We start from the raw sequence: 24,263 nt of genomic DNA, 5'->3' as shown, positions 1-24,263 counted from the left end.
TGGACAGCTTTTAGCAGAGGCTTCAGACTTTCTCGTGTCCGGGATCCCCACAGCTCCTTGTATTCCCCAAATCCTTGAATACTTCTCCTCCTCTCGACTCGTGGGACCTCCGTAAACTGATTTAAGGTTCTGCGTTATACCAACGTAGAGCCTACGCCGTATGGTACGCGGCGATGCGCACGTACGTTGCACGTCGCCGCGTATCCTACGGTGTAGGCCTTGCGTCGATTTAGCGCGGAACCATAAATCAGGCTTTACGAGTGAACGTCTCACGAGGGGCAGTCGCGTTGCGACGCCACTGTATAGCCAAATCGCAAGGAGAGAACAAAGTACTTTGAGCTCATGAGAAGTCCCGGTACGCCGTAAAAAGTCCCGGTATGCCAGAGGCTAATATTGAGAAGTGGGGGTACTCCGTACCGGTGCGTACCGGCCCACTTAAAGCACTGCGCTGGATAGATTTTCTTGTGCGCTGAGAATATGCGGGCAGTGCGCGATTGCGCACGCGCGCAGCTTAGAGGGAACATTGCCAGTCAGCAGTCTTGCCGCAGCATTTTGGACAAACTGCAGGTGTGTTAATAAAAACTGGGGGAGGCCAATGTAGAGGCAATTGCAGTAATCAAAGCGACATATAATGAATGCGCGGATTACTTTTTTCAAGTCATTATACGTTCAAAATTATTTAAGGTGGAAGACGTTACGTAGCTGATAAAAACAGTTTTTAACAACAGAGCTTATCTGTTAAGAGGTTCTACTGGATTCAGGGCTCAGCCCTGAATCCAGTATAACCCCCAGGTTTCTGGTGTGGGATTTAACATGCGGGGTGAGGTGAGCTAGTTTACTTTCAACAGTGTTTGTTGATTTAGGAGGACACAGATGATATAACTTCTTTTCTACCACTATTAAACTGGAGATAGTTGTTTGACATCCAGACTTTGATATCTTCAAACAGTCCAGGAGAGACTACAGGATTAGAGGATTTTAGTGGGATGTACAGTTGAGAGTCATCTGCATATAAATGAAAGGAGATATTGGCCGGGTTTCCCAGATCCAACCTCTCTTAAGGATTTAAGAGAGGTTCAAAGAAGGTTTGAACTAAGAGAGAACCCTAAGATACGGGTGTTTCCCAGATGACTTCTTAACACCGTCCTTTAGTTCCGCTATTTCAGAAGCTCTTTGGAGCAGCTGTCCGGTTCTGAAACCAAATAATCGATGCCAGGCAAATCGATCACCGATCACTATCAGCGCATTTTCAGACGCAGCACTGCTCCCTAACGCACTAATTCCCTGCTGCCTGTGCATTATAATAAAAAATTAAGATGATAAATATAATTCAATGACCCTTTTTCATGATGAAAACAAGACTGCAACTAAATAAGAAGTAGTCTTGGTAAGAGAACGAGGGAATGTATTTTTTTTATTAAATGTGAAAGATGGACGAAAGGAGAAATTAACTTAACGATCATTCAGCATATAGACCACATATCCTCCTGACTAGTAAAACAGAATCCTTCACCTCAAAAAAATATTCTGAAGTTTATTTAGCTGCTTGACCGTTTTCACTATTGCATTTATCAACGTTGTATTTACAGATGTTTGGAGACACAGCGGGTATGGATACGGGTTACAGTAACGCCGTTAGTTTTGCGGTAACTAATACCGCAAAATAATAAAAAGTAATGCGTTAGAGTAGGCTATCTAACGCATTACTTTTTAAATTCAGTCACGCAATTCCCGCTACCAAACGGTGCATTACTCCGTTATTTCTGGCTACAGTGAGGCTTTTTTTCCCCACACGCAGAGACCGTGAGGGAACGTATTGTGTGTGCGTTCAAAAACATGAGCGGTCATGAGCCAAGAGAAGGCGAGTTTCGCAAATCGCAACGTGGAATTACAGCAATCCCTGGTTTTTCGCAGGGGTTATGTTCCAAAAAGAACCCGTGATAAGGGAAATTCTTTTTACAATTATAGAGGGCTTCAAATTGTAGAGATCAGCCCCGTATTCCACTGCTCTTCTGATGCCGCTGCATCCCGACTCGGGCTGTAGCGTCTTTTTATCCTAAACCCTGCGGTGTAGCTGTGTTTTTTCAAGAGAAGAAAATAGTTATGGGTCGTTGTCTTCGCTCTTTTTTCTTCTGGGCAAAAAGATTCTTTAATATAAACCGACACCATTGATTATATTTGAGACTGTAATGAACGATTCATCAAAGGATCCCGTTCTTCAGCTGCTGATTCCCTGTCATCACGTAGGTGCGCTCGGGCTCGGCGCAGGAGGATCGGTGTCACGGCTGCCTGGACAGCCCGGTCCGACAGCACGTCCAGGGGACTGAAGTGCTGACGCACCAATGCGTTCATAAAAACAGTTCTGCTTCGCGCACGGCGACACGGTTGATTTGCAGAGAGAACATGCTGTATAGCAGCCAAATTATCAAATAAATGATATTCATGATGATCGTTTTATTTGTGCGTAATGCATAAAGCATATACAGGAACACACTTGTTATTCCTTATTTTTCTTTTTTTTCCCCTTTGCTGTCACCAATGAATGCTAAACAATATAAATCTAAAGTATAAAATAGATCAAAATTTGTGCGGGGTGCATTGTTTTAATATCTCATTGCTTGGTGTGATATTGATTTGCCTGACCCGGCTGGATCTGTGAGTCTTTGTTCACTAAGATGGTTGTAAAGAGTGGGTCAGCAGCATCTTTCATTTCCTTCTTAATGAAAGAGATTCTTAAGCTAAGAGCAACTCTGGGAAACGCGATTTTCTTTCACAGGCTCCTTAAGAAGGTTTGAAAGAAGTCTTTCGCTGTTAAGAACTACTTAACTGATCTGGGAAACCGGGCCATTGTATTTTCTGATGATGTCGCCAAGGGGAAGCATGTAGAGGCAGAAGAGCAATGGGCCTAGTATGGACCCCTGAGGGGCCCCATAGGAGGCATAGGCAATAGATGAGGAGAACCGGTCAATGGACACAGATAATGTTCTATGTTTAAGATAAGAATGGAACCAGTCCAGGGCTGTCCCCTTAATGCCTATCCACTGTTGAAGGTGAGTGCGAAGAATGTTATGATCCACAGTGTCGAATGCAGCACTAAGATCTAATAAGATCAGGGTTGCATTTTCCACTGGATCTAAAGTGTGCAGCAGATCATTAGTCACCGTAAGGCTGTTTCTGTCCTGTGAAGGGCTCTAAAACCAAAAAAAGGGAGCAGCTGAGAAGAAAACTGCTTCAGAGCAGCTCGGATCAGCAGATACGGCTGTATCGGTGACTTCCTCCACCTCCCCCTGGTTTCTGACTGCATTCAAGTGACATAAACACTAAAGAGAGGAGCAAACCAGTGCAGGATCAGCTGATCTCTGTCCAACACCAGTGATGTGTGTTTTCTCTGCAGATGAAGGTGTGTGTGTGAGCTGATGTGGACGTGAATTCAGCAGAATGGACCAGTGTGAGGACAGAGAGGAGGGAGTCCCTCCCTCTAAAACCTCTCTGTGTGGGGAACATGAGAGTCGGAGCAAAGCTCAGAGGTGAGATGAGCATCTCTAACTGTCCCTGACTCTTCTGCATGTTAGAGCTCAAGACCCACATCATCAAACCACATTATTACAGGAATCAACCTGGACCTGGATCTGAACCTGGACCTGGACCTGGATCTGAACCTGGACCTGGACCTGGATCTGGATCTGGACCTGGACCTGGACCTGGACCTGGACCTGGACCTGGACCTGGACCCAGCTGTGTGTCCTTGAAGAGCAAACAGTCATTGGAATATGTTATAAACCTTAAAGGACACCAACGTTCTGCTGTAAAGAGGTGAGTGTACCTAAACGCTGCCAATGATTTATGTTAAATACTTTTTAAAAAGACTAAATATTTTTATTTGTATAACTTCTTTTTCACATAATTAGAATATTTACATTTTGAACTTTTGTTTTCTATCAGGGTCCATCAGAAAAGAGAACCTGAACCTGAACCTGAACCCAGCTGTTTGTCCTTGAAGAGCGACAACTCAAATCACAGATTTATTAACTTTAAAGGAGACCAATATTCTTCTTCAGAGAGGTGAGATGTATTTAAACACATTAAATGTATTTAAATCAGTCCTCATGTTAGGAAATGTCCACATGTTTCTTCCTGAGTAGATCATGTAGTCCTGGAGCCCTGTGGTCCTCCATCACCTGATGGTGATCTGAGCTTCCTCCTCATAGATCTTCATCTCCTGTCAGGAGCTTTTTCCTCTGGTTGACATATCTGGAGGTCTCACCTTCCAGAGGACTGATCCTGATGATGATCCAGAGTTCCTCAGCTGCTTCATGTCTCCATCAGTTGTCCATGTTCCTGATCTTGTTGTAACTTTTCACTGAGGTCACATGTACGTTCTCAGTGGATCAGCAGGACTAGTAGCTTTCTCTATCCCTGTGATAATAGGTAACAGAAAATGTATCAAACTGGTGAGAAATGAAAAAAGTTCAGTTAAATCTGCTAATCTGTTGAGTATAGCATGTCATCCTCGAATCTCACCAGTGTCTCCTGTTAAGGATTTACATGTACATTTAGCCCTTTTAAATATCAGGTCTCTGTTTGGCAAATCTTTCTTAATCAATGATTTTATTAACGAGCGCAACCTTGATTTTATGTTTTTAACTGAAACTTGGTTAAGTCAGGATAATAGTGCAGCAGTTCTTATTGAGTCAACACCCCAGAATTTTAGTTTCTTTAGTGAAGAAAGAATACATAGGAGAGGAGGCGGAGTTGCCACTCTGTTTAAGGACAGCTTTCAATGCAAGAAAATGTCTTATGGTAAATTTGATTCCTTTGAATATGTTGCCATTCAGTTAAAATCCCCCTGTCGAGCAATCTTAAGCCGGGAATACACTGTGCGATATTTTGAATCGTATGAGACTGCCCCATCTCACACTGCACGACTAGATCGCGGAGTTCAAAAGTTCAGAAACCACGACTTATGTTCTCACACTGTACGAGCCAATGCTCGGATGCGACCCGTCTGCTCACACTATACGTTCATAATCCTCCCGTCGGACCTCTCTGTACTGGAACTCGAGGCTGGTTCTGGGGCAGGGGTGGGCTGTTCCCACCCAAACGTGCGTCCTGGCTGCCCACCTGATCAAAGGTTATGGGGATCCTTTAGTTTTTTATAATTTAAATTTTTTATATATATATATTAAAACAATCCCAAAATATCTGTACCGTTTCTGATTGGGTGGGCACTGCGCATCATTTTTAGACACAACAAAGAACGCAAACCGCAAAAGTTGTGTCTCGGCGGAGGGACCGGCGTCCCAGCAAAGTGAGAAGAGAAAAAAGAGGTTTTCCCAACAGCAGACAGCGCACACACTGAAGGCTGATTTATGGTTCCGCGTTACACCAACGCAGAGCCTACGGTGCAGGGTACGCCGTAAGGCTGATTTATGGTTCCGCGTTACACCAACGCAGAGCCTACGGCACAGGGTACGCGGCGACCCGCACCTTACGTGGAAATGCGGTATTTTTTTGCTATTAAAACATGATTTGTAATGTGAATTTGCAACACTTAGGGGTAAATCCACAAAGAACAGATTGCGCCCGCAAATAGCTCTGTGAAATGCGCTGCATTAGCGCCCGCAATTTGCCCCGCTTTAAGGTCCTATTCACAAAAGATCGGAGCAAACACGCCCATAAAGTTTTGCGGCTGAGTGCAATTTGCCCTTGTCTGTGAGCGGAGCTGTTTCCAGTGTTCTCCATATTTCTGCACACACATTGGTCCACAATGAAAACTGCAGAAATAAAAAATAAAGCGAGTGAAAATAAAACGCCGTGAGGCGCAAGGGCGCAATTTCCACTGGGAACAGGGGGGACATGCCCCCCCACTTTTCAAACTCATGTTTTAGTCCCCCCCCAGCTTTTTTACAGTTTAAGAACTAACGGTAGGCTCAGCCTGTATTACAAATCATCAGGACACTGCGAAGAGCCCCGCTCCCCGTCCTCCCTCCTCCCTCCGTGCTGCTCAAGGATGATTTATGGTCCCGCGTTAAATCGACGCAGAGCACTGTACGGGCTGGCGCACCGTACAGTGCGCGTCGCCGCGTACCATACGGCGTAGTCTCTGCGTCGATTTAACGCGCCCCATTATTTAAGCATAATTAGGCTTAACTAGTGTGTGCGTATGTGACAGACGCACATGGGACGTTGTGAAATACGGAATAAACTGTTTTATATGAATTCTAATTCCCAATTACGTAACAATTCCGTATTTCAAGGGACGGGTGGCAAGCCCACTCACCGCGGCTGCATCTCCAGCAGCAGCTGAGAGTCCTGACTGACGCTGAGCTTCACAGGGACACGATCAGCACTATTTTATTATAAGTCTTATATATGTTGTGATATGTGATGACATTATTAAGCTGTTAAACACACACATTCTAGATTTATATGTTTATATGGTGGAATTGTTTGTAATAAAGCAGCCCCTTACTGTACATGGATGAATCCTGAGCTCCTGTTATTTTTATATTTAAATCCGAGATAAGTCCACAACCCCACTTGATCTGACTGTGTACAGTCATGTCTGACTATAGATTTCACCCTTAATATCATTCAGTATCACACAGGCTTGAATGACATTGAGAGAGAGAGAAACAGAGACAGACGGGGAATGAGGAGTTTGCGCGCAGTTTAATACACGCTTCTGAAAGACGGTATTTGCTCCACTATTTTTGCGTGTGGCAAATAGCCCTGGCCTTTATGAATTAGGCGCTTTTTGCAATGAGGCTTATTTGCATAGAAAGGGGGCAATTTTGCGCCGAATGTATGAATATTACCTAATTTGCATGCATGCAAATGGCACAGGCGCAGACTGCCACTATTTGCTTGGCAGCGCAGTTTGTGGAGCAATTCCCCCTTTGCGGGTGCTTTGTGAAATAGACAAATAATAGTTTTTGACGTGACATCAGAGATTGCGCATGCTCTCTGCAAAAGGATGAGGCAAATCGGGTCGCAGCACTGCTTCAACTGTGCGGTACCTCACGAGAATTTCAAACATGCTGGATTTTCTTGCGACCTCACGATTTGTGATCGGGAGCTCGTCGTGAGGTGTTAATCTCTCGTCGTTACCCCACGTACACTGCACGAGGCACGAGCAACGATTGGGTAGAAATCGGGCCCGATCAAAAAAAGTCGCACGACTGGAAAATCGGCTCAAAACGAGCCGATAATCGCACAGTGTATGCCCGGCTTTAGTGACCGTCTACAGACCCCCCAAATATGATGCAAGGTTTGTTGATGAGTTTGCCAAACTACTGTCAATTATGTGCATGGATTTTGATCGTGTTGTTTTAGTGGGTGATTTTAACATTCATGTTGATAATCCCAAAGATGGATGTGCTAAGGAACTTTTAAATATTCTGGATAATTTTGGGCTTTCCCAACATGTCACAGATTCAACGCATAACCGAGGACATGTTTTAAATTTAATTATTTCCAAGGGTCTTAATATCTCAGAGGTTGTGGTGAACGATGTTGCTCTCCCTGATCACTACTGTGTTTTGTTTAAAATGACCACTGTTGCCAATCCTATGAAAGGTGAAGCAGAGGTAATCAGAAAGCGTTATATAAATGATAACACCTGTGCACTATTCATCCAGGGTTTTACACCATCACCAACCCTTCCCTCAGTTCTAGTTGATGACCTTGTTAATAGTTTCAGTTCCAATGTTATGACTGTTATTGATTCTATCTGTCCCCAATTAAGACCAAAGTTCTGTCCGGGAGGAAAAACGCAACACTAGTTAAAGAACAGAGAAGGATATGTAGACAAGCAGAACGCAAGTGGCGCAAAAACAAACTTCAGGTATATTACAACACCTATAACCAGAAACTGAAGAATGCAAGGCAATCGTATTTTTCAGAGATTATCAATAGAAACAGTAATAATGCTCGCACACTGTTTTCTGTGGTAGAAAGACTGACAAACCCCACAGCCTCAATCCCACTTGAACTGCTGTCAAAAAAGACCTGTAACGACTTTGCTGACTTTTTCACGAACAAAATATTACAGATAAGACAAGCAATGTGCAGCTCCCCCTCAGGAATGATAACACTCTGGCCTTCCTATCCTTTAGTAAAGCTGGGACAGTTCAGCGTTTTAAATGACAAAACCCTAATGGAAACAGTTTCAAAATTAAAGCCCACAACATGCTGTCTTGATATTCTGCCTTCAAACTTTTTTAAAACAGTTTTTAACTGCATAGCGCCGGATGTATTGCAGATAATAAATACTTCTCTTCAAACAGGCCAGTTTCTCCAGGCCTTGAAAACTGCAGTAATAAAACCTCTTCTAAAAAAATCTGGATGCTACAACACTTAGTAACTATAGGCCAATATCAAATCTGCCATTTTTGGGGAAAATCATTGAAAAGGTCGTTTCCAGCAAATCCATGCTTTTATGATGCAAAACAACCTCTTTAATGTATTTCAGTCTGGATTTCGGCCACACCACAGCACTGAGACTGTACTCATCAAAGTCCTAAATTATATTCATCCGAATAATGATGCAGGCAAATCCTCTGTTCTGGTATTACTGGATCTGAGTGCTGCATTCGACACAGTTGATCATAACATTCTTCTCAGCAGACTGGAAAAGTGGGTGGGACTTACCGGCACTGTGCTTCAATGGTTTAAATCTTAATTACAAGATAGGGCCTTTTTTGTGTCAATAGGAAACCATGAGTCTGAGAGAACCAAGATCACATGTGGGGTTCCTCAAGGGTCTATTCTCGGACCGCTTCTATTCAACATCTATATGCTACCCCTAGCTCAGATTATGGAACATCACAACATTTCCTACCATACTTATGCCGATGACACACAGCTCTATATTTCAGTGTCACCACATGACTACAGTTCCCTACTCTCATTGAGTAACTGTATTCACCAAATCAATGAGTGGATGTGCCAGAATTTTCTCCAGCTAAATGCAGAAAAGACAGAGGTGATCATTTTTGGCCCTAAAAATGAAAGGGAAAAGATCAGCGTTCACCTTGGCTCAATGTCATTGACAGCTACAAATCAAGCCAGAAATCTTGGTGTAATTATTGACTCAGACCTGAACTTCAACAGCCATCTAAAGTTTATCACTAAATCTGCCTATTACCACCTAAAAAACATTGCTAGAATTAAGGGGATTCTGTCTAAACAAGACATGGAAAAACGTATTCATGCATTCATTTTCAGTAGGTTGGATTATTGCAATGGCATCTTTACAGGCCTTAACAAGAAATCTATCAGGCAGCTGCAGCTGATCCAGAACGCTGCCGCCAGAGTCCTTACAAACACCAGGAAACTGGACCATATTACACCGGTCATGAAATCACTACACTGGCTTCCAGTGAGTCAAAGGATAGAGTTTAAAATCTTACTGCTGGTCTACAAAGACCTGAATGGTCTTGGACCAAAATACATGGTTGATCTGTTAGTTCCCTATGAAGCTCCCAGACCCCTTAGGTCTTCTGGATCTGGTTTGTTGTGTGTCCCAAGAACCAGAACCAAGCAAGGTGAGGCAGCGTTCAGTTATTCTGCTCCTCACCGGTGGAACAAACTTCCTGTAGACCTGAGGTCTGCTCCAACTGTCAGCTCCTTTAAATCAGGGTTAAAAACATTACTGTTTACTCAAGCGTACTCTTAAATTAAACTTACCTGCTGTACTCTACTGCCCTTATTTTTAACAGATTGTGCTTTTTATTATTTTACTTCTTTTCTTATCATCTTATTCAATCATATTTGTTATTTACTGTCTAATTATGTCGAATTATTTACTGTCTAATTATGTCTTGCCACTTTAAATGTCAATGTAAAGCACTTTGAATTACCTTGTGTTGAATTGTGCTATACAAATAAATTTGCCTTGCCTTGCCTTGCCTAGTAAACCTTCACCACAGCTAGTCCTCTGATGGACTGTCCTCATCCAAACAGGACTTCATGGACCTTCAACTGGTGTTTGTCTCTGTGAGGACAGACATGATGTGAGCTAATTCTTCCTGGTTCCTCCACAGAGTGGACCAGCAGAGCTCAGACCCTCCCAGCGGTCCGTCTGTCCAGCAGCATCAGACACAGCTGGACTCAATATTTCTGGTCTGTACATGAACAACAACTGCTTCTCCATCTGTTGATGTTTGTCTCCATGCTGGTCTCTGGAGACCAGTGGACTGACAGTCCGTCCAACATGGGTCTAATGTTTGTCTCCATGCTGGTGTCTGGAGACCAGTGGACTGTCAGTCTGTCCAAAATGGGTCTGATGTTTGTCTGCATGCTGGTCTCTGGAGACCAGTAAACTGTCAGTCTGTCCAACATGGGTCTGATGTTTGTCTCCACGCTGGTCTCTGGAGACCAGTGGACTGTCAGTCCGTCCAACATGGGTCTGATGTTTGTCTCCATGCTGGTCTCTGGAGACCAGTGGACTGACAGTCTGTCCAACATGGGTCTGATGTTTGTCTCTGTGGTTTCGATCTGATTGTGTCCTTCATGTGGTCTTTTGTTCCAGCTGCTGGAGGACAACATTGTCATGTTTGTGAAGAACGAGCTGAAGAAGATACAGAGGGGTCTGAGTCCAGATTACCCAGAATCCCTAGAGCATGTGTTGCAGGGTGAGGATGAAGAGCAGAGGAGGAGCAGCAGAGAGGCGTTTGTGAAGATCACAGTGAACTTCCTGAGGAGAATGAAGCAGGAGGAGCTGGCTGAGCGTCTGCAGAGCAGTAAGAGGATTTCTCTAAACATTAAAGCTGCTGGATAAATGACCCAGAATGCCTCAGGAGATGAACAACATTCACAGATCAGCCCCAACATTAAAACCACTGAAAGATTAAGGGAGGAACTCTGCTCATCTTGTTCCAACAATGTTCTGCTGGAATCAGATCTGCATTCTTGATCCACATGAAGGTTATTTTGACCGTTGACACCCACCTAAACATTTCTGCAGACCAGTCGCCCCCACATGTTCCCAGCACCCCCCTACAGTAGCACCCTCCCTGTACAGGACAGCAGTGCACCTCAATAAACATGTTTAACCTACCAACACCACAAGATAACTGGAGGATATTAGTACTGGTTTTCCACTTCCAGGAATCCTGCTGAACTCCAGATTGTCTTGATGGTTCTGTAGATTATTGGATCAGATCATCTTCTGGTGTTTTCAAATCCTAAACCTGGAAAATCCACTTCACAGACACCACAACAATAACAAGAACACAACAACTCACAAACCCACAACCCACCAGGGCTGTACTGCTAACATCCTGGTACTAGAAACTCCAGGATCCCCAGATGTTCTTGTGTCTTCCACGTCCTGAATGTTCAGAGGTGTTTTGGTGGTAAAAGTGATTCTACTCAGTATTGGACAGCTCATATAGCCAGGAACATTAGTGAAACGATCGTTCACTTTGTGAGACAAGCGCCAAATTTTGCACAAAGTATGTTCTTGGTCTACTTTTTCAAAAAAGCCCGTTAGCCACGCAAAAAAAACAATATGGCTGCCGTTTTCCAAAATGGCTGCCACAAAAGCCGTTTTTATGTTTTTTTACCTGGAATGTGATTGGAAAATCTAATATTGATTATTCTGACATCAGACTATAATCTTGGGATCCCCCACCCCCTCCCCCATTAGCCATGCAAATAAAACAACAATATGGCTGCCATTTTCCAAAATGGCTGCAGGCAAAAGACAGTTAATATGGTTTTTGACCTGGATTGTGATTATACAATTAGATTTTGTTTTGGCATCAAATTATAGTTCCCCCCCCTCCCATTTCTGTATCACATTTTTTCTAATCATCACAATTGCAGGCACACAGCTGTGTGCACTGGAAGCCAAAACGGCAGGCCAGTAGGCTACGCAGCTCCCGAAGCTCCGGCCTGCAAACATGCACAAAACAGAAAAAAGGGGGGCCAGCACAAGAAACTACAGGAACGATGGACAAAAATGATGGCTATGAGATACTTATAATAAATAAAAATGGAAATGGAGAAGAGAGGAAGGGAAGAGGAGAGGAGAAGAAGGGTGAGAGGCACCGCCCAGTGGATCATGTCGGGGACCCCCTGCAGCATAAGCCTATAGCAGCATATCTACCACGAAGCTATATTTGAGACTAACTATTATAGTGTTGTTCTATAGCAATTATGACTACTGACTCTAAAACACTAGAGTTTACACTACCTAGAGATTTACCAACACCAGCTAGAGGTAAACACTAACTATAGGCTTTACTAAACAGAAAGGTTTTAAGTTTAGTTTTAAAGGTGGAGGTGGTGTCAGCCTCCTTAACCCAGATTGGAAGTTGGTTCCATAGTAGTGGTGCCTGATAGCAGAACGCCCGCCCTCCAAATCTACATTTGGATACTCTAGGAACTATGAGTAAACCTGCACTCCGAGAACGGAGAGCTCTGCCAGGAACATAAGGCACTATCAGGTCTTGCAAATAATGCGGAGCTAAGCCTGGCGTATTCTTTTCACATGTGAAGCAGAAAGAAAGGACTCTGCTGTTCCAGAAGAAGCCACGCCCACCTCTACAAGAACTCCTATCCACCCACTGTCCTGGAGCAGGGTACCAAAAGATCTCAAGGCCACCACCTCTATGTGGAGACCCCCAAACATAACAACAAATTGATCTTCGCCATACAGTTCAGGCCATTGCCACTGCACTTGTTTTGCAAGTGCATAGATTGGTTGGTCTGCAGTTATGACAGGGACCTGATCTGGATTAAGGTATTTAATAGTATCTCTGATTTTGTCCATGGTATGTTTTACTGTGGCAACTGAATGGGAGTACACACACAAGGCAATCTGGCAAAGACTGGTGTGAGACTGGGGCTTAAATACTGCTGGCATGATTGCCAGTGATTGTATGCAGGTGTTCACACTTTACAGGCAGGGAGCAGAACTAGACACACCCACACCCATGGCAGACTGTGACACTGTAAGGCTTACAGTGTAAGCACTTTCAGTGCTTACACAAAACTTTTTTGACTCTGACCCAAAAGATAAATTTGAAGATTGCGCGGGACCCAAAATAGTGAAAACAGCAGATCTACAAGCTCACAACGTGTCGCATCGCATTATGAGCTTGTAGGTCGGCGAACGTCATAAACATTTTTTATAAATGTTTTTTTTTTTTTTTTAGATTTTAATTCAAAATTTAGAAACTTCATTTCTGATCGAATTGCAATAGAAAACAGATAATATTAATCAAAATTGGCCCACCATCTTGAAAACTGGAAGCCACATTTAATTTGTATTGACATCATAGAATTTGTTATGCCAAAACACATGCATTTGGATAAAGAGATCATTAAAATATGTTCAGCAATTCAAGTTCTACACTGACAACCTTGTTTTAGCTTTCATAAGACAGCCATCTTTAAAAATGGCCACCATCTTGGATTTTCAGGTGGCTAACGGGCTTTTCTGCATAAGTAGGTACTAGGCAATGTTCATGCAAAATTTGGTGCTTGTCTCACAAAGTGAACAATTCTCCTAAAAACCTGACTTAATTTCCCTCACTAATAGTAATGTTAGAGTCGATCAGTTTCGGTTCACATCCTGATTCTTTAGGAGAATTAAGTTGAACTTTTATAAAAAACTAATAGTTTTTTCTCATGTGTATTCAGATGTTTCTGCTGAAGTTTGTAAAAAGCGGCTGAAGTCTAAGCTGAAGAAAAGGTGCCAGTGTGTGTCTGAGGGGATTGTTAAAGCAGGAAACCCAACCCTTCTGAAGCAGATCTACACAGAGCTCTACATCACAGAGGGAGGGACTGGAGAGGTCAACAATGAACATGAAGTCAGACAGATTGAAGCAGCATCCAGGAAACCAGACAGAGCAGACACAACCATCAGACAGGAAGACATCTTTAAACTCCCACCTAGAAGAGATGAACCAATCAGAACAGTGATGACGAAGGGAGTGGCCGGCATCGGGAAAACAGTCCTAACACAGAAGTTCACTCTGGACTGGGCTGAAGGCAGAACCAACCAGGACATCCAGTTACTGCTTCCATTCACCTTCAGAGAGCTGAATGTACTGAAAGAGAGAAAGTTCAGCTTGGTGGAACTTGTTCATCACTTCTTCACTGAAACCAGAGAAATGTGCAGCTTTGAAGAGTTCCAGGTCGTGTTCATCTTTGACGGTCTGGATGAGAGTCGACTTCCTCTGGACTTCCACAACAATGAGGTCCTGACTGATGTTACAGAGTCCACCTCAGTCGATGTGCTGCTGACAAACCTCATCAGGGGGAACCTGCTTCCTTCTGCTTGTCTCTGGATCACCACACGACCAGCAGCAGCCAATCAGATCCCTCCTGAGTGTGTCTCCATGGTGACAGAGATAAGAGGGTTCACTGACCCACAGAAGGAGGACTACTTCAGGAAGAGGTTCAGAGATGAGCAGCAGACCAGCAGGATCATTTCCCACATCAAGACATCACGGAGCCTCCACATCATGTGCCACATCCCAGTCTTCTGCTGGATCACTGCTACGGTCCTGGAGAACGTCCTAAAAACCATAGAGGGAGGGGAGCTGCCCAAGACCCTGACTGAAATGTACATCTACTTCCTGGTGGTCCAGGCCAAACTGAAGATGGTCAAGTATGATGGAGGAGCCGGGACGGATCCACACTGGAGTCCAGAGAGCAGGAATATGGTGGAGTCTCTGGGAAAACTGGCTTTTGAGCAGCTGCAGAAAGGAAACCTGATCTTCTATGAACCAGACCTGAGAGAGTGTGGCATCGATGTCAGAGAGGCTTCAGTGTACTCAGGAGTGTTCACCCAGATCTTTCGAGAGGAGAGCAGCCTGTACCAGGACCAGGTCTTCTGCTTCATCCATCTGAGTGTTCAGGAGTTTCTGGCTGCTCTTCATGTCCATCTGACCTTCATCAAGTCTGGAGTCAACCTGCTGGAGGAACAAAGAAACGCAGAGACTGACCTCTATCAGAGTGCTGTGAACAAGGCCTTACAGAGTCCAAATGGACACCTGGACTTGTTCCTCCGCTTCTTCCTGGGTCTCAAACTGGAGACCAATCAGACTCTCCTACGAGGTCTGCTGGAACCAGAACAAAGAACATCACAGAACAATCAGGACACAGTTAAATACATCAAGAAGAAGATCAGTGAGGATGTGTCTGCAGAGAAAAGCATCAACCTGTTCCACTGTCTGAATGAACTGAACGCTGGTTCTCTGGTGGAGGAGGTCCAACGGTCCCTGAGTTCAGGACGTCTCTCCACAGATGAACTGTCTCCTGCTCAGTGGTCGGCTCTGGGCTTCATCTTACTGTCATCAGAAGATCTGGAAGTGTTTGACCTGAAGAAATACTCAGCTTCAGAGGAGGTTCTACAGAGGCTGCTGCCGGTGGTCAAAGCCTCCAAGAAAGTTGTGTAAGGACGAACACGGACACATCTGTTTTAGTTACAATCACATGTTGTGTTCTTGGAGGAAACCAGTTAAATTCATCGTTCAACTAAGTTTGGGTTCATGTGGGACCAGTTCCCCTCAATGATTAATCTCAGGAAACTTTACATGCAGAGAAGAGAAATGCAGCGATCACTTTAATCAAGACTGTAGTGCAGCAACACTTATTGATTAATAGTTGAATTGATCAGTATTCATTTAAATTCTATGATTCATTAATTTGTTGAATTAATTAATCAATGTTTAAATTACATAATAATTGTACTTTAATCTCCTCTGCAGGTTGAGTGGTTGTAACCTCTCAGAGGACATCTGTGCAGATCTGTCCTCAGTTCTCAGCTCTCAGTCCTCCAGTCTGACAGAACTGGACCTGAGTAACAACCACCTGCAGGATTCAGGACTGAATAAGCTGTGTCCTGGACTGGAGAGTCCACACTGTCACCTGGAGTCTCTCAGGTCAGAATCCACCAAGTGTTCAACTGTGGACCGTTAGAACTGTGGCTGATATTGAAGGATTGTTGATGAGAGTTTTAATAACTGTAACTGGGTCCAGATCGGGTTGAAGCGCTACAGACAGTCGGTCAGAACTGTGTGAGGATGATGAACGAGGAGAAGGGCTCCACCAAGTCCACATAAATGTCTGTTTGGAGTTTGTAGTTTCAGGTTATTTCAGTGATCTGGGGTGTTTTTTTTCTTCCTTTTAATTGAAGAGTATCAACAAGTTAGTCCACATGTGATCATCTCAAAGCTCCCCTCTCTAATCTCTTCTTTTTCAGTTAAAGTTCTCAAATGCAACGTTTATGTCAGACTTTTAAATATTTTCCATTTAATATTGAATTAGTTTCCATAAAAGGATCAAACTGGAGCACCAATAACTGTCAAATGGTGACGACCTCAGCAGCAGAAGTGTCTGTTCTTCTAACCTCGACTCAGTCTGTGTCTGGATGTCCACAAGGTGCTGGACTGATCAATATTCTGTCATTGATCCATTTCTGATCATCTGACCTTGAATATAAACCAGCAGATTGTTTCTGGAGACTTCAGAACATTTCAGACCAAACAACGTCCCTGGAAACACGAACGCTGTTTGGTTGAGAAAAGAGTCAGAAAGTCAAATGTTTATTCAGCTCAAATGAAGCTCATTAAAGTGATCTTTAAACACAGCTGACTTATCTGGTTGTAAAACTCACTCAAGTGTTGAGGACAGACACGTCAGTCATGGAGTGTGATGTCACATGTTCAGGTCACATGATGCTCTTCACACGTCTCTTCACACAGCAGTGGGACTCTTTGTATGTTGATGTTCATCCACAAGTTTAGTTCAGGCTGAAACGTCTCATTAATATTTGTTGGATTCAGGGTAAATTCCAGGGTTTCTGCTGATCCTCTGACTTTTCCTTCAGCGCCATCATCAGGTGAACATGAGGGCAGAGTCAGCTTTAGTCTCAGAGCAGTTCTCTCAGAGTGTGTGGTGTGTTGTGTTGTGTGTCTGCAGGCTGTCAGGCTGTCTGATCTCAGAGGAAGGCTGTGCTTCTCTGGTCTCAGCTCTGAGCTCCAACCCCTCCCATCTGAGAGAGCTGGACCTGAGCTACAACCATCCAGGAGAGTCAGCAAGGAAGCTTTTGTTTGCTGGACTGAAGGATCCCCGCTGGAGACTGGACACTCTCAGGTATGAAGACAGAAGGACATCAGTGTGCTGGACTCTTCATGGTGTTGTGGACATCATCTTTGTGGCTCTCTGGCTTTGAACAGAGATCTTTGAGCAGATGTAGCTGCTGCAGCTCATCTGGTGCTGCAGCAGAGCTGATAGATGCAGTTCTCAACTATGAGCCATTCTTGACCCAGTAAACATTTGGAAACAATAAAAACAATCAAGCACAGGTACATATTGGGGGTGTAAATATTGAAAGAGTACATGAAACTAAATTTCTTGGGGTAATTATACTGTAGAGAGACAAGATTTGCTGGAAATCTCACACACATCCAAACACATCCACAACAAAGTATCTGGAGGCATCTCAGTTCTGGCCAGAGCAAAGCAATTCCTGGATAATAAATCACTCCGCATTCTGTTCTGTTCCCTGGTTTTGCCTTATTTAAGTTACTGTTTAGAGGTTTGGGTAAATATGTATAAAAGTTCACTGCAATCACTATTCATACTGCAGAAAAGAGCCATCAGAATAATTCATAATGCTGGTTTTCGTGAACACACTAATTCATTATTCTTCAATTCTAAAATAATCAAATTTTTTGTCATAGTGGAATTCCAAACCGCACAATTCATGTATAAAGCGAGGAACAACTTATATATTATATATTAGTATATATTACCATCTCACTTACAGGAAATGTTTTATGACAGAGAGGGGAGGTATAATTTAAGGGCTACTCTAAATTTTAGGACTCGCAGAACACGAACAACAATGACAAGATTTTCTATATCAGTCAGTGGAGTTAAACTATGGAAGAGAATGGATTCAGAATTAAAACAATGTCCAAACATTTATAATGTATGTATGTATGTATGTATGTATGTATGTATGTATGTATGTATGTATGTATGTATGTATGTATGTATGTATGTATGTATGTATGTATGTATGTATGTATGTATGTATGTATGTATGTATGTATGTGTGTATGTATGTGTGTATGTATGTGTGTATGTATGTGTGTATGTATGTGTGTATGTATGTGTGTATGTATTGTTGTGCCACAGCGGTTGCGCTGCTTCAGTTATCAAGAGTTATTAATAATTTTATTCAACAATTATTAATAATTAATAAAGTAGATTACTCATCAAATTGAATTATTCAAAATGACTTAATTATTCGGGGCACCACCTGGATTTAACCAGGAAAATGATAACCTTAACAGCCAGATCAGTCTCAAAATATGGATTATTCTGCAGAGTAGTACATTTTACTATTATTTCTACAGAATAACCATTGAAGGGGCTACGAGTTTGGCTCGAGCTCTGTCAAACCAGCACTGTGACAAAATATGTGTAAAACAACACAACCAACTTCTCTCGTTAAAATCAATCAGAATTTATTAACATCTAGGTGTCAAGCAGGTACAAAAGCGACACCAATTGAATAAATCCTGACGGCAGACTACATTAAAAACATAAAACACTAACCATAAAGAACAACAACAGGAATAAAACGTTAACTGCATAAAGGAAAGAAAATCAGAAACAATAAACACGTGGTACAAATCTTCCGATCATCTGTGTTTCAAAATATGGTTGCATGTGGCCGACAAAATGGCTGCGCCATCGTCACACCACGTGCAATGAGAGAAATGGCGATCGCGGTGTTTAAACCGTGAATAACTGGCGAAACGGCGCCACAAACTAAACAACAGCAGTAATATGCATACAGTAACTTAACATTAAACACAAATTTAGCTCTAAACCGGCTCGGTTCGGTTCGGCTCGGTTCGGTTCGGCTCGGTTCGGCTCGGTTCCACCATGCGGTGATTCCGATGGCTGATTGCTCCTGCCCGGATCCTCCGGTAGTGAGCAGCCGCTCGGCCCCTCTTCTACTTCTCACTCTGGAATATAAAGACAGTTTGCAGCGTGCAACAGCCGGGGCGATCCCTCCGGATCTACAGAGCCTTTGACGCGGCCTCCAGGCGCACGGTTCGGTCCACTATCATAAGTGCCGCTCCCGTTTCATCACCGAGGCACGGGCTCACGGACGCAGGAGGATCTGGCTTCTCAGGCTGGTGTGGGCACGCTGCCGGAGGATCGGGTCCTCCTGGCGAAAGGGGACTCAGACAGAGAAAAAGTTAGTATGAGAAGGAGCCGGTAGCGCCGCAGTGCTCCGGCGCCACAGCTGGCCGTTTCGGGCGCGTCTCGGATCTCTCTCCGCCCCCCCGGGGGGAGGAGGCTGGTCTGGTCCCGACGGGCTTTGGCAAGAAGCCAGGAGCTGAAGAGTGAAGCGGTGAAGGGATGAAGAGAGTAAGCTGAAGGAAGGCAAGCGCTTTTCGTTCCACGGGCTGCGGTGACGTCATCAGCGCCTGGTCAGTGATTGGACGCGCGCCGCTTCAGGCGCCGCCTCCAAAGCACATCGGGCTTTGTAGTCCTTTACAAAGCGGCCATTTTAGGAGGCGTTCGAAGCTGATTTCAGACTGGAGGATTAAGCCAGCTTTAAAGTCGAATTTCACATAATCACAAAATGTTCATAAGAGTTCAATAAATTCATAATCCCCCATGAGTCCATAATGAAATGGGTGGTAGCCCAACAGTATATGTATATATTTGTATGTATGTGTATATGTTTGTTTGCTTCTCTGAGTGCTGCTACCTTGCCTCCGTGACTCCGTGAAGGCTATATGAATGAGAACGGAGAGAGGCTGGCGGACCTGTGCTCTATGAAAAACCTGGTCATTGGGGGCACTGTTTTCCCCCATAAGAACATCCACAAGGCCACCTGGGTATCGCGAGACCACTTCACTGAGAGCCAGATTGACCATTTTTGTATAAGGAAGAAATTCAGGAGGTCCATGCCAAATGTTAGATCACAGAGAGGAGCGGACATAGCTTCAGACCACCACCTAGTTGTAGCCAGCCTAAAGCTTAAACTGAGAAATAACTGGATGACAGCGCACACAACAAGACACAGGCACAACACAGCCCTTTTTGAGGAGACACCAGCAAGAAGGAAGAGTTCAGTGTAACACTCGGTAACAAGTACCAGGTCCTACAGGAGCTACTGGAAGAGGATGAATGCACTTTGGAGAGCAGATGGAAGGAGATAAAGGAAGCGGTAACATCTACCTCCAAAGAAGTGCTTGGCCCCAAGAAGAAACAACACAAGGAATGGATCTCGGGGCACAGTCTGCAAAAGATCCAAGAGCGGAGGGAGAAGAAGGTAGCAGTGAACAACAGCTGGACAAGATCAGAGAAAGCCTAAGCACAAGAATGCTACGCAGAGATGAACAAGCTAGTAAAGAAGAGGGTCAGAGCAGACAAACGAAAGTACATGGACAGCCTTGCAATGGAAGCAGAGCAAGCGGCAAGAGAGGGGAATATGAGAGAACTGTACAACATTACCAAGATAATGTCGGGAAAGCACAGCAAGCCAGAACGGCCGGTGAAGGACAAAGAAGGAAGACAAATAAAGGGAGAGGACCTACAGAAGAACAAATGGAAAGACTATTTTGAAGAACTGCTAAAGAGGCCAGCACCACAGAACCCACCAGACATCACAGAGGCTGACATAGACCTACCCATAGCCTGCAATGCACCAACCATGCAAGAGATAAGGAAAGCCATCAAGCAGCTGAGGAACGGAAAGTCTGCAGGACCAGATAACATCCCCGTGGAGGCACTGAAAATGGATATGGACACCACTGTGAAGATGCTTCACCCACTCTTCAGGAAAATCTGGGAGGAAGAAGAAGTCTCAGGAGACTGGAAAGAGGGATACCTGATCATGATTCCGAAGAAAGGGGACCTCAGCAACTGCGGAAATTATAGAGGGATCACACTGCTATCAGTGCCAGGGAAGGTTTTTAATAGTTATCTTGAACAGAATGAAGGACCTCATTGATGCACAACTCCGGGATGAGCAGGCTGGCTTCCGCAATAAACGGTCCTGCACAGACCAGATTGCAGCACTCCACATAATTGTGGAGCAGTCCATAGAGTGGAACTCACCCTTGCATCTGGATTTTGTGAACTATGAGAAAGCTTTTGACACCTTAGACAGGGAGACCCTCTGGAAGCTTCTCCGACACTACGAAGTGCCAGCCAAGATCGTGTCCATCATCAGGAATTCTTATGAAGGACTGACATGTAAGGTCATCCACAGAGGACAGCTAACAGAGGCATTCCAAGTGAGAACCGGAGTCATACAAGGCTGTCTGCTGTTGCCCTTCCTCTTCTTGCTAGCGATTGACTGGATAATGAAGATCTCCACCGCACAGAGAAGGAACGGCATTCAGTGGACTCCTTGGAAGCAAATGGAGGACTTGGACTATGCTGATGACCTGGCACTGCTGTCACACACACAACACCAAATGCAGGAGAAGACCATCATCGTAGCAGCCACCTCAGCACAACTGGGACTCATCATCCACAAGGGAAAGACCAAGATCCTCAAGATCAATGCAGCCAACGCCAACGCAATCACGCTGGAGGGGGAAGCACTGGAAGAAATAGAATCCTTCACCTACCTCTGCAGTGTAATTGACAAAGACGGTGGCACAGACGCAGACGTGAAAGCACGAACCAGGAAAGCACGTGCAGCATTCGTACAACTACGGAACATCTGGAACGCCAAAGAACTTACCACCAAAACTAAAGTCAGATTCTTTAACACCAATGTCAAGGCAGTACTCCTATATGGAGCAGAAACATGGAGAACTACAGCTGCTACCACCAAGAAAATACAGGTCTTTATTAACAGCTGCCTAAGGAAGATCCTCCACATCCAATGGCCAGACACCATCAGCAACACTGAACTCTGGGGGAGAACAAACCAGCTGCCTGCGGAAGAAGAAATTAAGAAACAGCAGATGGCGCTGGATAGGCCATACGCTGCGAAAGCCCACAAATTCCATCATTAGACAAGCCCTTAAATGGAACCCACAGGGAAAGCGGAAAAGGGGCGCCCAAGAAACACCTGGCGCAGAGAACTGGAGGCGGACACCAACACCATGAAGATGAACTGGATCCAACTGGAGAAAACGGCTCAAGACAGAGATGCCTGGCGATCGCTTGTTGACGGCCTATGCCCCAGAAGGGGTAGTAGGCGTAAGTAAGTAAGTAAGTAAGTAAGTAAGTAAGTAAGTAAGTAAGTAAGTAAGTAAGTGTTTGTACGTAGACATACTGTATATAGATATAGAGCAGATTAAGTTAATATAGAGATAGTATGGTGTAAATAAGTATATTTATATAAATATTTATATGGGCATGTGTGTACAAATATAGATAAATATTCAACTATGTGTGTGTGTGTATGTATGTATGTATGTATAGGTAAGTGTGTGAGTATAATTATAGTTAGTTATTATAAATACTTGTTAATAAATGATTAGTGAATGGGGTGGGATTAAATAAGTTTACACTTCTTCCTACTCCTTTTTGCAAGTGTAAATTAAGATATTAAATGTTAAAGTATAAAATTCTTTGTTTTGTTGTTTTACTTTTTGTTTGTTTTGTTTTCTTATCTTCTCTTTTAATTGTTGTCTTTTACATGTACAAAATAAATCAAATCAATCAATCAATCAATCAATCAAAACATCCCAGAACCACAGCAGTGTGGTTTTCAGGCCCATCACAGCACAACAACATCACCTTTACTCATGCATGACATGGTCTCCTCCTGCTCCTGATTCAGCAGAGATTAAATCAGATGAAAAGAATGTGTTCAAACTGTGCTGCAACGTGACGACCAAAGGACAGGACTTCAGAGATGCTGCATTCAAGTGCATCTGTCCCAGTGTTGGACTGTTCCTTCATCAGTGTGTGAGAGCTATGTAATGTCCATGTTTGCTGAGAGAGACTGTGCTGGTCTGACCCCCCTCCTCCTTTCAGGGTGGAGCCTGCTGGACAACGATGGTTGACACCAGGTCTGAGGAAGTGTAAGTGTGTTTTTATTTCATTCACACATTCAACCATCTTCACACTAACACAACACTCATTCATGAGTCAATCAGTGATCAATGACAGATCAATAATAACTGAAGCTGGGTTGTTTGTTCTCTCCATCAGATTCCTGTCAACTCACCATCGACATAAACACAGTCAACAAACGCATCAAACTGTCTGACAACAACAAGAAGATTATGTTTGTAAAGGAGGATCGGTCATATCCTGATCATCCAGACAGGTTTGATTTCTATCCTCAGCTGCTGTGTAGAGAAGTTCTGATGGTTCGCTGTTACTGGGAGGTCAAGTGGAGAGGAGGAGTTTCTATATCAGTGAGTTACAGAAGAGTCAGAAGGAAAGGAGACTCCGATAACTGTGTGTTTGGACAGAACGATCATTCCTGGAGGCTGGACTGTTATGATCATGGTGGTCAGTACTATGTCTGGCACAATAACAGAATAATATCTTCCTCCTCCTCTTACTCAGTCTCTGACAGAGTAGCAGTGTACGTGGACGTTCCTGCTGGAACTCTGTCCTTCTACAGCGTCTCCTCTGACAGACTGATCCACCTCCACACCTTCAACACCACTTTCACTGAACCTCTCTATCCTGGGTTCAGGTTCTGGTCTGGTACTGGTTCTTCAGTGTCTCTGTGTTGAGTTCAGTCTCAAGAGTCTCCTCCTGTCAGAGAAACTGTCTCTGCTGGACAGATAGTTGAGTCTGTACATGTCATCCATCCATCCATCCATCCATCCATCCATCCATCCATCCATCCATCTTCTGATCCAGATCCAGGTTGTGGGGTAGCAGCCTCATCAGATTGGTCCAGACCTCCCTCTCCTTGGTCCCAGACCAACAGATAAAAACTCTCAGTGAGTACTGGTTCTACCGCAGGGCCTCGACCCGGTTGGATATGCCTAAAACACCTCTCGAGGGAGGTGTCCATGGGACATCCTCCGCAGTTGTCCAAACCATCTCTGTTCCTCTAGAGGTGGATGACCAGTACATCTACTCTGAGTGTCCCCTCGATGATTGAACTTCTCTTGTTTCATCTAATTTCTTGACGGAGCAAATCTCACCCCAGAACTCCCAAAATACAAGCAGCATATAAAATCTGTCATCAGAGGGACAACCCCTCTGGGCCACTGCTGCACAGTCATGAAGGACGTTTCTTGCTCTGTCCCTCATGCAGCTTCAGGACTCCGAGTTATTTC

The 24,263-nt window shown here is 44.1% G+C and overlaps 1 protein-coding gene across 1 annotated transcript in view; it reads left to right on the top strand.

The window, feature by feature from the left end:
• The window catches only part of LOC133419547 (NACHT, LRR and PYD domains-containing protein 12-like), a 183,256-nt gene extending 158,993 nt beyond the window's left edge, over positions 1–24,263 (top strand). Inside the window, exons 13-15 of the mRNA XM_061708765.1 lie at positions 16,942–17,115; positions 22,996–23,042; positions 23,173–24,263. Of these exons, the coding sequence (XP_061564749.1) occupies positions 16,942–17,115; positions 22,996–23,042; positions 23,173–23,708 (757 nt within the window). The 3' untranslated portion in view covers positions 23,709–24,263. The remainder of the gene's footprint in view (positions 1–16,941; positions 17,116–22,995; positions 23,043–23,172) is intronic.

This window comes from Cololabis saira, chromosome 19 (genome assembly GCF_033807715.1).
Source record: "Cololabis saira isolate AMF1-May2022 chromosome 19, fColSai1.1, whole genome shotgun sequence".
NCBI classification, from domain to species: Eukaryota; Metazoa; Chordata; class Actinopteri; order Beloniformes; family Belonidae; genus Cololabis; species Cololabis saira.
Note: the sequence above shows the minus strand (reverse complement) of the source record. Positions and strands in the feature narration are given on the sequence as shown.